At 54.6% G+C, this 12,358-nt stretch overlaps 1 protein-coding gene across 1 annotated transcript in view; it reads right to left on the reverse strand.

The window, feature by feature from the left end:
• Window positions 1-4,347: 4,347 nt before the first annotated feature.
• The window catches only part of EHMT1 (euchromatic histone lysine methyltransferase 1), a 136,508-nt gene continuing 128,497 nt past the window's right edge, over window positions 4,348-12,358 (reverse strand). The window contains exons 25-26 of the mRNA XM_032261864.1: window positions 5,783-5,958; window positions 4,348-5,631 (exon numbers count right to left, since the gene is read on the reverse strand). Coding sequence (XP_032117755.1) covers window positions 5,451-5,631; window positions 5,783-5,958 — 357 coding nt within the window. The 3' untranslated portion in view covers window positions 4,348-5,450. The remainder of the gene's footprint in view (window positions 5,632-5,782; window positions 5,959-12,358) is intronic.

Here is a 12,358-nt window from a genome sequence, read left to right on the forward strand (position 1 = left end):
AGGGAGAGAATCAGCAAACATAACTAAGGGGTAGGAGGCTTAGTACCCGGGTGATGAAATACAACAAACCTGCACATGTACCCCTGCACCAAAAAGATTTTCAAAAATAAATAAAATACATGTTAAGTCCAAGAAGTCGGAGGCAATAAGGTCCACACTCCATGAACCTGATCATAGGAAATTCCAGAATACAGATGCTAATCTATAGGGACGGGGGCGGACCGGTGTCCCCTGGGGTTCAGGAGCGGTGGCGCGGATGATACAGGGGGCACCAGGGAACATCTTGGGGTAATAAAGGCGTTCTTCATGTCTTCACTGTGGTGGTGGTTGTTGGGTTTACACATTTGCCAAACACATCAAACACGAAGGGTGCCTTCAATGACCCCTAAATGATACCTCAATAAAGTTGATGGAAAGGTTAAAAAAAAATCCTACCTGGCTGTTTTGTAGAAATTAACATGCCGATTCTAAAATTTATATAAAAATAGGAAGGACCTAGTGTAGCCAAAAGATTCTCCAGAGTCACCTTTATGAATAAGGGCACAGCTGGAGGACCTATGCCACCACAACTCATGATTTTATACCTGTAGACACTGGCCTCAAGATAAACAACCCGCCATTGGGGACAAGGCCCGCTCTCACCGCTGACGTTCTGTGATGGAGCCGATGCAGTCCATGGGGAAAAGTCTTAAAAAATCAACAAATGAGGCTGGAGCAAGTGGAAAAAAATCTCTCTTGACCTCTAACTCACTCCATTTGCAAAAACGAACTTAAGATGAGTCATGCATGCACCTAAACATAAAATCCAAAACTATAATGCTCTTAAAAAGAGAGTATATTCCTAAGTTAAGAAGATATTTTCCTGTTTCCCCTCTCAAGCATTATGGCAAAGATACCTCAGGACAGACAAAGTACTAATTGGAAATGCAAAAAAAGGAACTTGGACTGGGTCAAAGTTGACTGGAGACACTCAGGTTCATGAAGACGTGAAACAGCTCTCACGTGACTGGCGTGGCCGACGATCCTGCCAGACGCAGGGACACAGGTGACTCCCCGCAGGAGTCAGCAAGTCCCTTTCTGGGAATTCACCCTCGACCGACAAAGACACTCACACAAGACCTGTGCTAGAATGGCCAACAGCCCCGCGCTGGAGACAACCCGAGCGTGCATGCGCAGGAGAATGGATAAATGCAACAGCCGCTGAGCAGGAGAAGCTAGGCCGGAAAAAGCAACCGACTGCACGGTTCCCATTACAGAAAGTCCCAGATCAGTCAAAACTAACGTGCAGTGAAGGAAATCAGATGGGTGACGCGTCTTGTGGGCAGGTCCAGACAGGGAAGACAGGACACTGGCTGCGGATGGAAATGGCCTGTCGTGGTACAGGGTGGGCCACAGGGCAAAGGCGTTTGTCAGAACGCACTGAGCTGTGTTTGTGCAATCCATGCATTTTGCCATATGCCAATTATGCCTCACAAAAAGCCTAATATTTATGCTGTTATTTCACACCAGACACCAAAGAAATTCCACCTGGATTCAAGAGCTAAAACTAAATACGAAGAACTAAGACAAGCACTGGAGCATATTTTTTTGTAATTTGGGGGTGCAGAAGTTCTTTCTAAACGTATTACACACTAAGAAGTCACAAGACAGATTTTTGCTACATAACAAATTTAAATTTAGTATAGGTATGAAACTACAATATATAAAGAGCTCTTAAAAAATCAGTAAGAAAAATGTAAGCAGCACAACAGAATTTTTGCACAAAGGCAGTTCATACAAGAGGAAAGGCCAGTCTGTAATAGGTATGAGGGATGCTCAATTTTATCAACAATCAAGCTGCAGAAGAACCCTGCAGTGAGTCACCCTCCAGACAATTAGAAAAGCAGGAAGTATGATGAGGCCTCAGTGAGGGCTGGGCAGATGGACATCCGTGAAGGCAGAACCGGCCCACGTCTTCTGTGTGACATTTCGGTAAGCGATCTCAAGAGGGACATTATGTGCCCTTTGACCCCTTCCCTAAGAAGGCAATTTCACAAACAGATAAAGATGAGGTTTGGGATTCTCCTTCCCAGCGTCGTGGTGCTTCGTGAAAGAAATATCATCCGTGCATCACAAAGGGTTCACCTGGCCCAGACACGCAGCGCATCTGATGCTCCTGCCAAAGCCGGGGGGTCTCCCCTTCCTGACAGGAGACGCGCTTGGCCCAAGTGAACACAGCAGGCCGCAGCTGCTGCCCGTGTCAGGTGGGGGCGAGAAGGGGGATTTCTGAAGCATTTCACTTTCCTCTTCCAGGTCTGGTGAGTTGAGTTTTTGGTAATAAACAGGTGTGAGCTCGCGTGTGGCTGGGCAGCCTCTGCTCACACCCCATTCATGTTTCGGTGGCTGCTCCTCTGTGTTGAGGGCCTTGGTCCACTCAGCCTCAGAAGACCCCAAGGGGGCATGCACAGCCGGGGACCCCAGGACCCCACTGAGCCGCCTCAGAACGCACTGACCCAGGAAGGCCCCAGCTCACACCAACAGGACCAGCGGAGCCTGGCCGGTGGCTGAGCCCTGTCCCCTGCCCTGGGGAAGCTTTGTCACCATGCGTCACGAGTTGGGGAAGGAGCTAAACAGGGGGCCCTGGGACCAGGTGAGGTGGGCTCTGCCCTGGGCACTCATTTTAAACAGCAGGAACTTGCTGTGACAGTACCCTGTTGTGGGGCCACCCTGGCGGGCCTTTGTGACACCCAAAATATTTGCTATTAGCTTGAGTCAACTGATACTTGTTTGTACACCCAGCACCTGACCCAGGGCATGAAGCAGAACAGGTGGACACTCAAGCCACCATTCTAGTCACCTGACAGCGACGGGCTGTCCCAGGGGAAGGGCCTGTACCGGGCTGCTCCCGGCAGGGCTGGTGGGGCCAGCAGAGCCTTGGGTTCAAGCTCCAGTCCCCCCTCAGTCACCTCCTGCCACTGCCTCTGGGATGAGGTGACCGGCCGGTCCCTACACCCTCCTGAGCCTGGGCTTGGCAAGAACCCACCCCACCCCACAGCCCCTCCTCAGACACTGAGGTGGAAGGCCGTAGGCCACCTGGGCCCCTGGAGGAACGAGGCCTCCCCTGCGGCCCCATGGAGAGGGGACGACGACGGCGACACCCATCCTCGGTCCTCCGGCCCAGTCATTCACGCCGTGGTGCAACGTCTGACACCGGGCACTTGCATCTCGGGCTGGTAGATAAGCATCTAAAATGCCTGAAGAATCCTGTGCATCAAACCTCCGCGCCTTCGAGGGCCACCGAGGTGACACCAACAGCCCTCCTGTGGTGAGTGCGGCCAGCGGCATGAGCAGCACGGCAGGCGGCAGGCTCTGGGTCTGGGGTCCCTGGAGAGCGGTGGGGGCTCTGGCTCTGCCTTCTCCGGCCTCCCTGTTCAAGGGCAGCTCTGCGTCTGCTGTGGGACTCACCTGGGGTGCCCCGTCGGCTTCCAGGACGATGCCAGAGCAGAGCACCTGGCGCTAGGCGCAGGGCATGCAGACACCAGACACACAACACGCCAGTGTGCTCACACTCACGGTTTTACACACGCACTCACAAACACGCCAGAGTGCTCTCTCACGTTTTTACACACGCACTCACACAGACACAAAACACACCAGTGTGCTCACACTCAGTTTTACACACGCACTCACACAAAACATGCCAGTGTGCTCACTCACGGTTTTACACACACACACACAGACCCAACACACCAGTGTGCTCACAGTTTTACACACACACTCACACAGACACAACACGCCAGTGTGCTCACACTCACGGTTTTACACACGCACTGACACGCCAGTGTGCTCTCTCACCTTTTTAAACACGCACACAGACACACATGCCAGTGTGCTCACACGCTCACCTTTTTACACATGCACTCACACACAACACGCCAGTGTGCTCACTCTCACCTTTTTACACATGCACTCAGACAAAACACACCAGTGTGCTCACACTCACGGTTTTACACATGTACTCACACACGCAAACACGCCAGTGTGCTCACACACGGTTTTACACACGCATTCACAGACAACACGCCAGTGCTCACACTCACGTTTTTACACACACAGACACAAAGCACGCCAGTGTGCTCAGTCTCACGGTTTTACACACGCACTCTCACACACACTCATTTGACACGTGCACACAGCTCCCCAACCTCTGCCCGGAATGTCCCCTCTTTGGGGACAAATCTGGGGTGAAAAGCTGAAATACATCCAGCTGTATTTCCTTGGATGGGGACAGAGAGCTGGGCCAGGTCCAGGGGGACCCCAAGTTCTGCAGAGACCAGCTGAAATATGGTATCATTAATAAAAACCCCATTTAAAGTACTTCTCTTTTTTTTTTTATTGATTTCATTGAAAACAGAACAAGAAATGGTCAGAGCCAAAAGACTGCTCTTAAAACTGTCAAAAACATTTTAACAGAAAAAAATAAACATGACTGCATTATGAATGTCTTAGAAGAGTTGCACAAAAAAACCCCACTGTTACTGCACTAATTACAGTATTTAAAAAGGTATATGCCAAAAAAAAGTATATGACCTGCCAGGCCACCACACAAAAGGTGATGGCAAGTTTATTAACACTACAAGACTAACATTTTTAAAAAAGTTTTTCCTGCATTTTATTCTAAAATCATTTTGTTCTCTTTATACAGTTGATAGTTTATTTCACGTGGTGAGTAGAAACCACACCAGAATCAGCACCGTTGTCTGTGTTTTTTTATTTTTTGTTTGCCCTAATGTTCAGTAATGGTAGAAAATAAATCAGTTTATTCATCATAGCATGTGGCTTAAAAAATCAACAGAAGATGCCAGCGCCCACGGAGCCGGCGGGGCCGGTGCGGGTCCGCCGCACCCAGCAAACCACTTCCTTAAAAAGAAACGCCAGTGAGAGGTCTGATATACAGGACTAGATATAGGATTCCTTTAAAAGCAAACCCACGTTTTCTCCAAAGTTAGTGGTGGGGTCGGTCTCCTGACCTCTCCGAGACTGGCGGGAGACTGTCCTCGGTGCGGCCCCAGGGACCCGGCACCAGCCACGCGGGCCGCGGGCGGGGAGAACGGAGCAGCGCCACTCAGAAGAGTCTGGGCCGGACAGGCGAACAGCGAGGACCTCGGAGGCCAGAGGAAGAAACGAGAAACTTCGCAACGACAAATCAGCATCAGAAACTCACAAGGAGATGCCAGCGTGGATTCCCAGCGTCTTTGGGGCGTGGGCCGAAGTGTGCACTCCAGCCCGGGCGAGGGGCCCGCAGCGAGGCCGCAGGTCGGGGCAGGTGGCTGGGAGGCGTCCACACCCGCCCGCAGGGGCTGCAGCCCCACCTCCGACCCCTCCAGGAAGCCGGCGGCACAGCCTCGAAGCAGGACCTTTGAGAATCTCTCCTCCTCCTCCTCTAAACGGCCCCCCTGGCCGGCGGCGCCTCATAGCGGGTCTGCGGCAGCCGCGGAGCTCGTGTCGGGCAGGCCGTCCTCCTGCGCCTCCTGGGCCGCGCTGGCCTGACGCTGGGCCAGAGCCGCGCTCGAGTGCCGGCACTTGGGGGAGCCGCAGCGGCAGCTGAAGAGCTTGCCCTTGATGTCCCAGAAGCGCTCTCCGTAGTCAAACCTGGGGAAAGAGCAGCCAGACTCAGGTCGAACCCAGCGGCACCTCCCACAAGCCGGGTGAATCCGGGCCGGGCCCCAGCTTCCTCCCCCGCGGCCTCAGTGTTTAAACTACAGGAAAGCTATTTGCGGCCAGGGGCCGGGGCGGTGCGTACCCCAGCTGCTCCCCGGCCTCGATCAGGCGGGTGCTGAAGAAGGCGATCCGGGGGAAGCGCAGGTCCTGGTGGGCCATGAACACGCGCACGGGCACCAGGTTGGGCTCGCAGTGGTGGTTGATGAACCGGCTGACGTTCCCGTAGAACCGCGCGTCGATGCAGTAAACCTCCCCGTCCTGCAGGGCGAGAGAAGCCGGCACGCGCCGCAGTGAGCGAGGCCCAGACATGCCGGTCCCAGAGCCTGGGGCTGGGCACAGGTACTGCCACGCAGGAGGGGCTTCTCCCGTGAGCTGCAGCCGCGGTGCGGGACCTGCACTGGCCGCCTCGTCGCCGCGTGGCCGCCCACCACACACCCTGCCCTCCTCGGCTGCGGTTCCCGTGCAGGGTCCCCACCGGGCTTCCAGCGTGGCCCGCCCGTGCCCACGGGGCCATTTGGCACCAACAGCAGAAGAGAAAGGAGGCCGGGGCCGCAGAAGCCGCGCGGGCAGTGGCTGGGCTGGCGGGCTCGGGAGGGACGGGGCTGGCGACCGGGACGCACTGTCCTGCTGACGAGGAGCCCTGAGGGTCTGGCACCGCGAAATCGACCTCTGCTGCACCCCTTCCCGGGCCGGTGAGACTGAGGCGTCCTCCTCACCTGCTGCTCTGGAGAGGAGCCCAGGATCCCGGGGGCCTCATGGCCCTTGCCCCTGGCACTGACCTGTGATTATGGAGTCTGAGTTGACCAGCTGGGCCTGATCTAGCCCCGCGACCTCTTTAAAAGCAGCTCTCTCTGGAGCCCCAGGGCGGAGCTGCTGCCGGCCTGGAGGGAGGGGCTGCGTGGCAGGAAGGTGGGGGTTCCGCCCGGCAGCTGGCAAAGAACATGGACGCTGCCCACGCGACCACAGGGACCCAGGCTCAGCAGTGCCCAACCCCTGCTGCGCACACTGGGGCGAGTGGGTGGCGTGGTTTGTTACCCAGCGATGGGAAACAGCAATGCCATAGGGGACGGCCAGGCAGACGGGCAAGGAGGCACCTGCAGCTTTCCAGGGCCGAGTTCCGAGAGCGCGGGGCCTGCGGGCAGAGGCGGTCCCACAACACGGGGTCCACAACCTGCCCCAGAACGAACATCAGAGGTCAAGGCATTAAAACCCCAACTAGTGGGTGAGGGCATGGAGGAGGGCAGATATCCGACAACCTTCACGACGCAGGCAGTGACAAGACGGCGAAGCCCAGGTGAGCACAGCTGCGGGACGGGACCAGCCACAGCCCCCAAAGCCAAAGGCGCGGCAGGCCGCCTCCCGGTCTACCCCAAAGACACAGCTCACAGTGGCTCACGTGGCATGGACTTTGCCCTCTGCTTTGGGGTCTGACGGACTAAGAATCTATAGGTGACCCCTCTCGGGGCAGAAAGCAACTCTGAAACTAGCAACAGCGCACACGCAAAGGTCCTGGAGAGCAGCAAGATGGAAACTGAGGGGCTCCCGCCCGGAGGGGCTAGGCCCAGCTCTGCCCGGGCTTTCACCAGGAGCGGCCCATCTAGCAGAGTGCACAGGGCTGCCCCGTGGGGAAGGACCTGCAGTGCTGCTGAGGCGGGTGCGTGTCAAAGTCTGTGTACAGAAATCTCTGCCTGACCACGACCCGATGAAGACAGCCACCCTGGTAGAGACCCACGACTGGAGCGAAGGCCCAGGGGCCACGCGGGAGGCGGGGTCTGTGGCGGGAACCCTGCCAATCGCACTAGGGAAACGAAACCCACAAGGGAGAGAAACCAGCGGCCTCCCTACATGTTAACAGGAACAACCCAAGCGACCTGAGGTCAGGAGTTCAAGACCAGCCTGACCAACATGGTGAAACCCCGTCTTAAAAAAAAAAAGAAAAAAAAAGAAAGAAACACTGAGGAAACGAACACAGAGTCCGGCCTTAGGATGAACGAGATGCTGGGCCAACAGACGTGTGTATTTTCAAGGCAGCTCCTAAGGCTGTCCTCAAGAACAACAAAGCAAGATTTCAAGGCATGAAAATCTCAGAGAAATGAGAAACCGGAGCAGAGAAACAGAAGAAGAATCCGACGGGAATTCTAAATCGACATCCACTGGCTGCTGAAGCCGTCACTGGGTGGAGGAACGGAACCTCAGCTTTGTCTAATGACAGTAACAGGTCAAACAAACTGACGTGTGCACAACATTATTTGAGATAAACAGCAAGGGCTGAAATCGATCCCCCAAAAGGAGAAAGATTTCCACGTAATGACAACATGGCGGCTCTGCCAATATCCTGGCAGGAGAGAGGTTAAGGGCTGGCCGGTATCCACACTCCACCACTTCTTGTGTAAGAAAAGAGAAGGAGTAAGAAGTCTACTTGAGTATTTTTTCTCTCTCTCTGCTGATGGTTACTGAGGGGCTACGGTTGCAATGTGTGTCCCCCCAAGACTCACAGGCTGAGACCCTCACCCCCAAGGTGATGGTGTTAGGAGGCGGGGCTTTGGGGAGACTACTAGGTCATGGGGGTAGAGGGAATTGTGCCCTCATGAAAGGGACCCCAGAGAGCGGCTGTGCCCCTTCGCCACATGAGGACACAGTGAGAAGTCACTGGCTAAGAACCAGGAAGCCCTTGGCAGCACCAGATCTGCCAGCGCCTTCATCTTGGGACTTCCAGGCTCCAGAGCAGTGAGATTTGTAAGCCTCACAGTTCACAGTGTTTTGCTATGGAGGCCCGAATGGACTCAGACAGCGGATAACAGAATACGGAGAATGTGGAGAAGCAAGGCTTTTCTCGGTATGAACTTCCTAAGCAGCAAAAAACCACAAAAATTAAACTGTAACATGCAAAATGAACTAAAATTCATGCAACTGCGTATTACACCAGTGACACAATCACACAAGAAATATTTCCAGTGCCGCGAAGCACAGGACTCTGTCCCGTGTCTGAGGAACATGCCCTAAGGACCGAGACGCTGCAGAGACGCAGACGCCGTTCCGCACGGTGCTGGCGCTTGCTGTTAACAGTGATATCTGGAGTGCTACTTTGAAACTAAAGATTTCAGAAACCAGGATTTTTGTTGTAAGAGATACAAACAGGAAATCAAAGAAGTTGGATAAAAACAGTATACTGTTAAATGCGAATTGGAAATATTAACACGAACACATATTTAAACATTTGCTTACTTCACAGCTCTGTCCTCTGAAAAGGGAATCTGGAGCCCATGGCACGCTGACAGCACTGGGCACCCCAGTCTCGTTTCAGTGTCTAAAAATCTTTCTCCTCCAAAAGTACAAGCACATCCTAGAGAAATGGCTTCCAAGCCTGGGCCCAGGGACGTAGAGAGGCCTGGGGTCCATGTGGTGCCAGACAGCACTGTCCCCCAAGGAGGGCTCGCCTGCACAGGCTCCCTACGACCAGAGGGGACAATCTGACCACTAAATAAGAATGGCTATAACTGATCAAAACACACATGTAAAAAATTTGGTTTTTACATGTAAAGAAATGTAAAACTCTATGAGCCCACATTAACACTCAAAAACAGAGGAAATTTTTAAAAAGGCCAAAATTTCTTTGCTGCCAGTAATTTTTATGCCACTTCCTTGCTCTGAAACTTGGTAACTAAATGGTAAGAATAAAGCATTGAACTTGCCTGCCCAGGTTTAGGTTTATTTATTAAAACAGAAAAATGTCTGTTAATGAATATGGACGGCATGGATGCCCAGGGCGGGCAGTCAAGACTCATCCCACCCCATGGCACAGCCATAAAGCTCCCTATGGAGCACAGCAGCTCCGGTGTGAGTGTCACCAAACCTCAGCCCTTCCTCCTAGCTGGCAGCAAACACAAGGGATAAGAGAAAAGGGAAATAACACTGTGAGGGGCACACAGAAATCTGGACCATGGGGTTCCTCCGGCTGTTGGCCACCATGTGGGCTGCTGTTAAAGAACCTTCTGGGATGTGGCAAGTATCATACAAGGAACACCCCCTGATTCCAGAGGGGCAACCCAGGGAGGGACACCGGGGAAAGCAGGAAGGTCTGTGGATGAACATCACGTGACGGCCAATCTTGTCAGGCATCACCATTCACAGGCACGCTGACATCACTGGGGGTAAAATGTCGTATTTGTCACCAACTTTGTATCAGCAAAATAGGATGAAACAAACAAAGCATGACACTAACGACCACCAAGTCCAGGAGGGGGCATAAGAGCCTCCACTCCCGATTCACTCTGCTTTCCGGTATGTCTGAGAATTTTCACAATGTGTGGTAAAAGAGGAATTGCAGAGACAAGAAAAAGGAATCTCTGAAGGAAGCGGCAGAGAAGTAAAACATTTTTCTTCTTCTTTTTAACCAAATAAGAGACCCGAATGTCTCTAAAATTAGGTAAGAGGCATCACAGGAGAGCCTGTGTGGAGAAGGTACCGCCACAGGTGAGCAGGTGCAGGTGGCAGGCAGGTTAGACAGTGGGAAGAAGGAAGGTGGCAGTGGGTGCCGGGCAGGAGCCCGAGTGGCAACGTCTGAGACCAGGGTGGGGGCCTTCCTGTGAGGCCTGGATGTCCCACCCTCTAAGATGGAGACAACGCCGGGCCTGTTGCGTGGAGTGGGACTCACTACGAGAGTTCGCTTCACCTCGCCAGACAAGAGGCAGTCTGGGAGGGCCAGGGCCCATCTGGGCTCTTCCCAGGATCCCTAGCAGGCTCTGCAAGCCCCCATGCAGCGGAAGGGAGGGGAGGTGCAGAGATGGCAGCTCTCAGAGGCCCTTCCATCAGGACCCTGGGCTGGCACTGCTCTGAGCCACCAAGGGCTCACTGCAGACGTGAGGCCCCAGGGCTGAGGCCATTCTGTTCCTGGTCTTCTCATTTTGTGGTTTTTCTGCCCAGAGCCACTGGCCTTAGAGATTCTCTAGTGCAGTTCGTTAAAAATAACCCTCCTCCCACCCTGAGAACCTTCCGGCTCTGCACTAAGCGTCACTCGGGCCCTGTGTGTGGGATCTGTGGCTGCCCGGGAGACATGGTACCTCCCCCACCCACATCCCCGCAGAAGCACACTCTGTGGTGTCTCAGGATGAGATGAGCACCTTCCTCAGTCTGACTCCCAGGAGCTTCCATGTGGCCCTAGAGGTCATGGGGTCTTGAGAGCCCCGTGCTCTGCTTGGCCTGACTGCCCAGACCTGAGGGGGCCCAGAGCCAGGGTCTAGCCTGTGGACGGCCAGGGCTGCCAGCCCCGAGAGACAAAGGGGCCACTCCCACGGGCCACTGACCCTGCTCACAGCCTCCTGCTGTGGGCTGTTCGTCCACGTACCTCCCACGATGGTAGCCAGGCTGACCACTCTGTCAGCTGGCACAAGGAGCCCCCCTCACACAGGAGCACGGCCTCTCCCAGCCGTTCCTATGGTTCAAAGGCATCAGATCCCAGAATCCTCACAGGGCAGACACCACTGAGGGCTTTCAATGTATCCTCAAGTGCTGCTCTGATGAAGAAACCATCCGCCTAGGTTTCCGACAAGCATGCCATGGAGAGGGCCCCTGGGGCACCTCATTGGCGGCAGATTTGAACAAAGGCCTAAAGAAGGTAAGGACCAGGAGGGTGGGTGGCAGGATCCCAGAACAGCATGAGGGAGAACAGCGAACAAATGTGAGAGCAGTGGTGGGAGCGCTGGGACGGGCAGTCAGTGGGGAATGGGGTGCGCAAGGTTTGGGCCAACGGCAGAGGCCTGGGGTCCCTAGAGCCCCAGGCTGAGAACAGATGGCAACAGCAGGGCCAGGGCAGACCCAGGGGCAGGTGCTCACTGCAACAGTCCAGGAAATATTTTGAAGGCACAACCAGAAAGTTTCCTGGCACCCAGAGATGTCGGCGCTCAGGCAGACGCGGCTCTGAGGTCTAGGGGTGGGTCAGAGCTGCAGCAGACACCTGGGAGTGTTCGCAGCTCCCCACAGCCCCAAAACAAACAACAACTGTGCCTGGGCTAAGAAGTGAGAGTCCTGGGAGGGGCAGGGCTGGGCACTGCTGCCTTGGGTGGCGGGGACCAGAGCCTGCCCTGGACTTAGGGCGCTCATTGGAGGCAAGGCCTGGCTGTGTCTGGGGGAAGAAGACTGGAAGGTAAGGACTCAGGCGAGCGTGGCAGCTCTGGGGCGTCAGGGAGTGAGGGAAGTGCCGAGGGGACGTCTCTGAGGAGGTGAGGGCAGGTGTGGCTCCAGACAGGAGCAGGAAGCACAGAAAGTCCACGCCAGGGAACAGGTATGAAGGCAGAGCACAGATGTGCCAGGAGGAGGTGGGCACGCCCCTGGCCGACACAAGTGAGTCAAGGAACTGAAAGCCTCCAGCAGCAATCTGACTTGGCAATACCTTGCCTGCTGAATGTTGACAATTTAAAAGCAGCTTTGGAATTTGCAGTCCTTATTTTCCAAAATATTGGCCCACAGTGGACTGGGAATATTGGAAATGGCCCTTCCAGACAGACAGCTTGGTAAGTGCAGCCCTAGGTGAGCAGGAGGAACCTGGCCAGTGAAGCCCCAGCCACATCTGCAGGAAACGAGCCTACGTGCAGCAAGGCCGCCATCAGGAGGCGGCTCTGAAACCCCCAGCAAAGCGCTGCTCCTCTCCTCGGGCTGCATA

Source organism: Sapajus apella, unplaced genomic scaffold (genome assembly GCF_009761245.1).
Source record: "Sapajus apella isolate SASKATOON/1434 unplaced genomic scaffold, GSC_monkey_1.0 scaffold126, whole genome shotgun sequence".
Classification (NCBI taxonomy): Eukaryota; Metazoa; Chordata; class Mammalia; order Primates; family Cebidae; genus Sapajus; species Sapajus apella.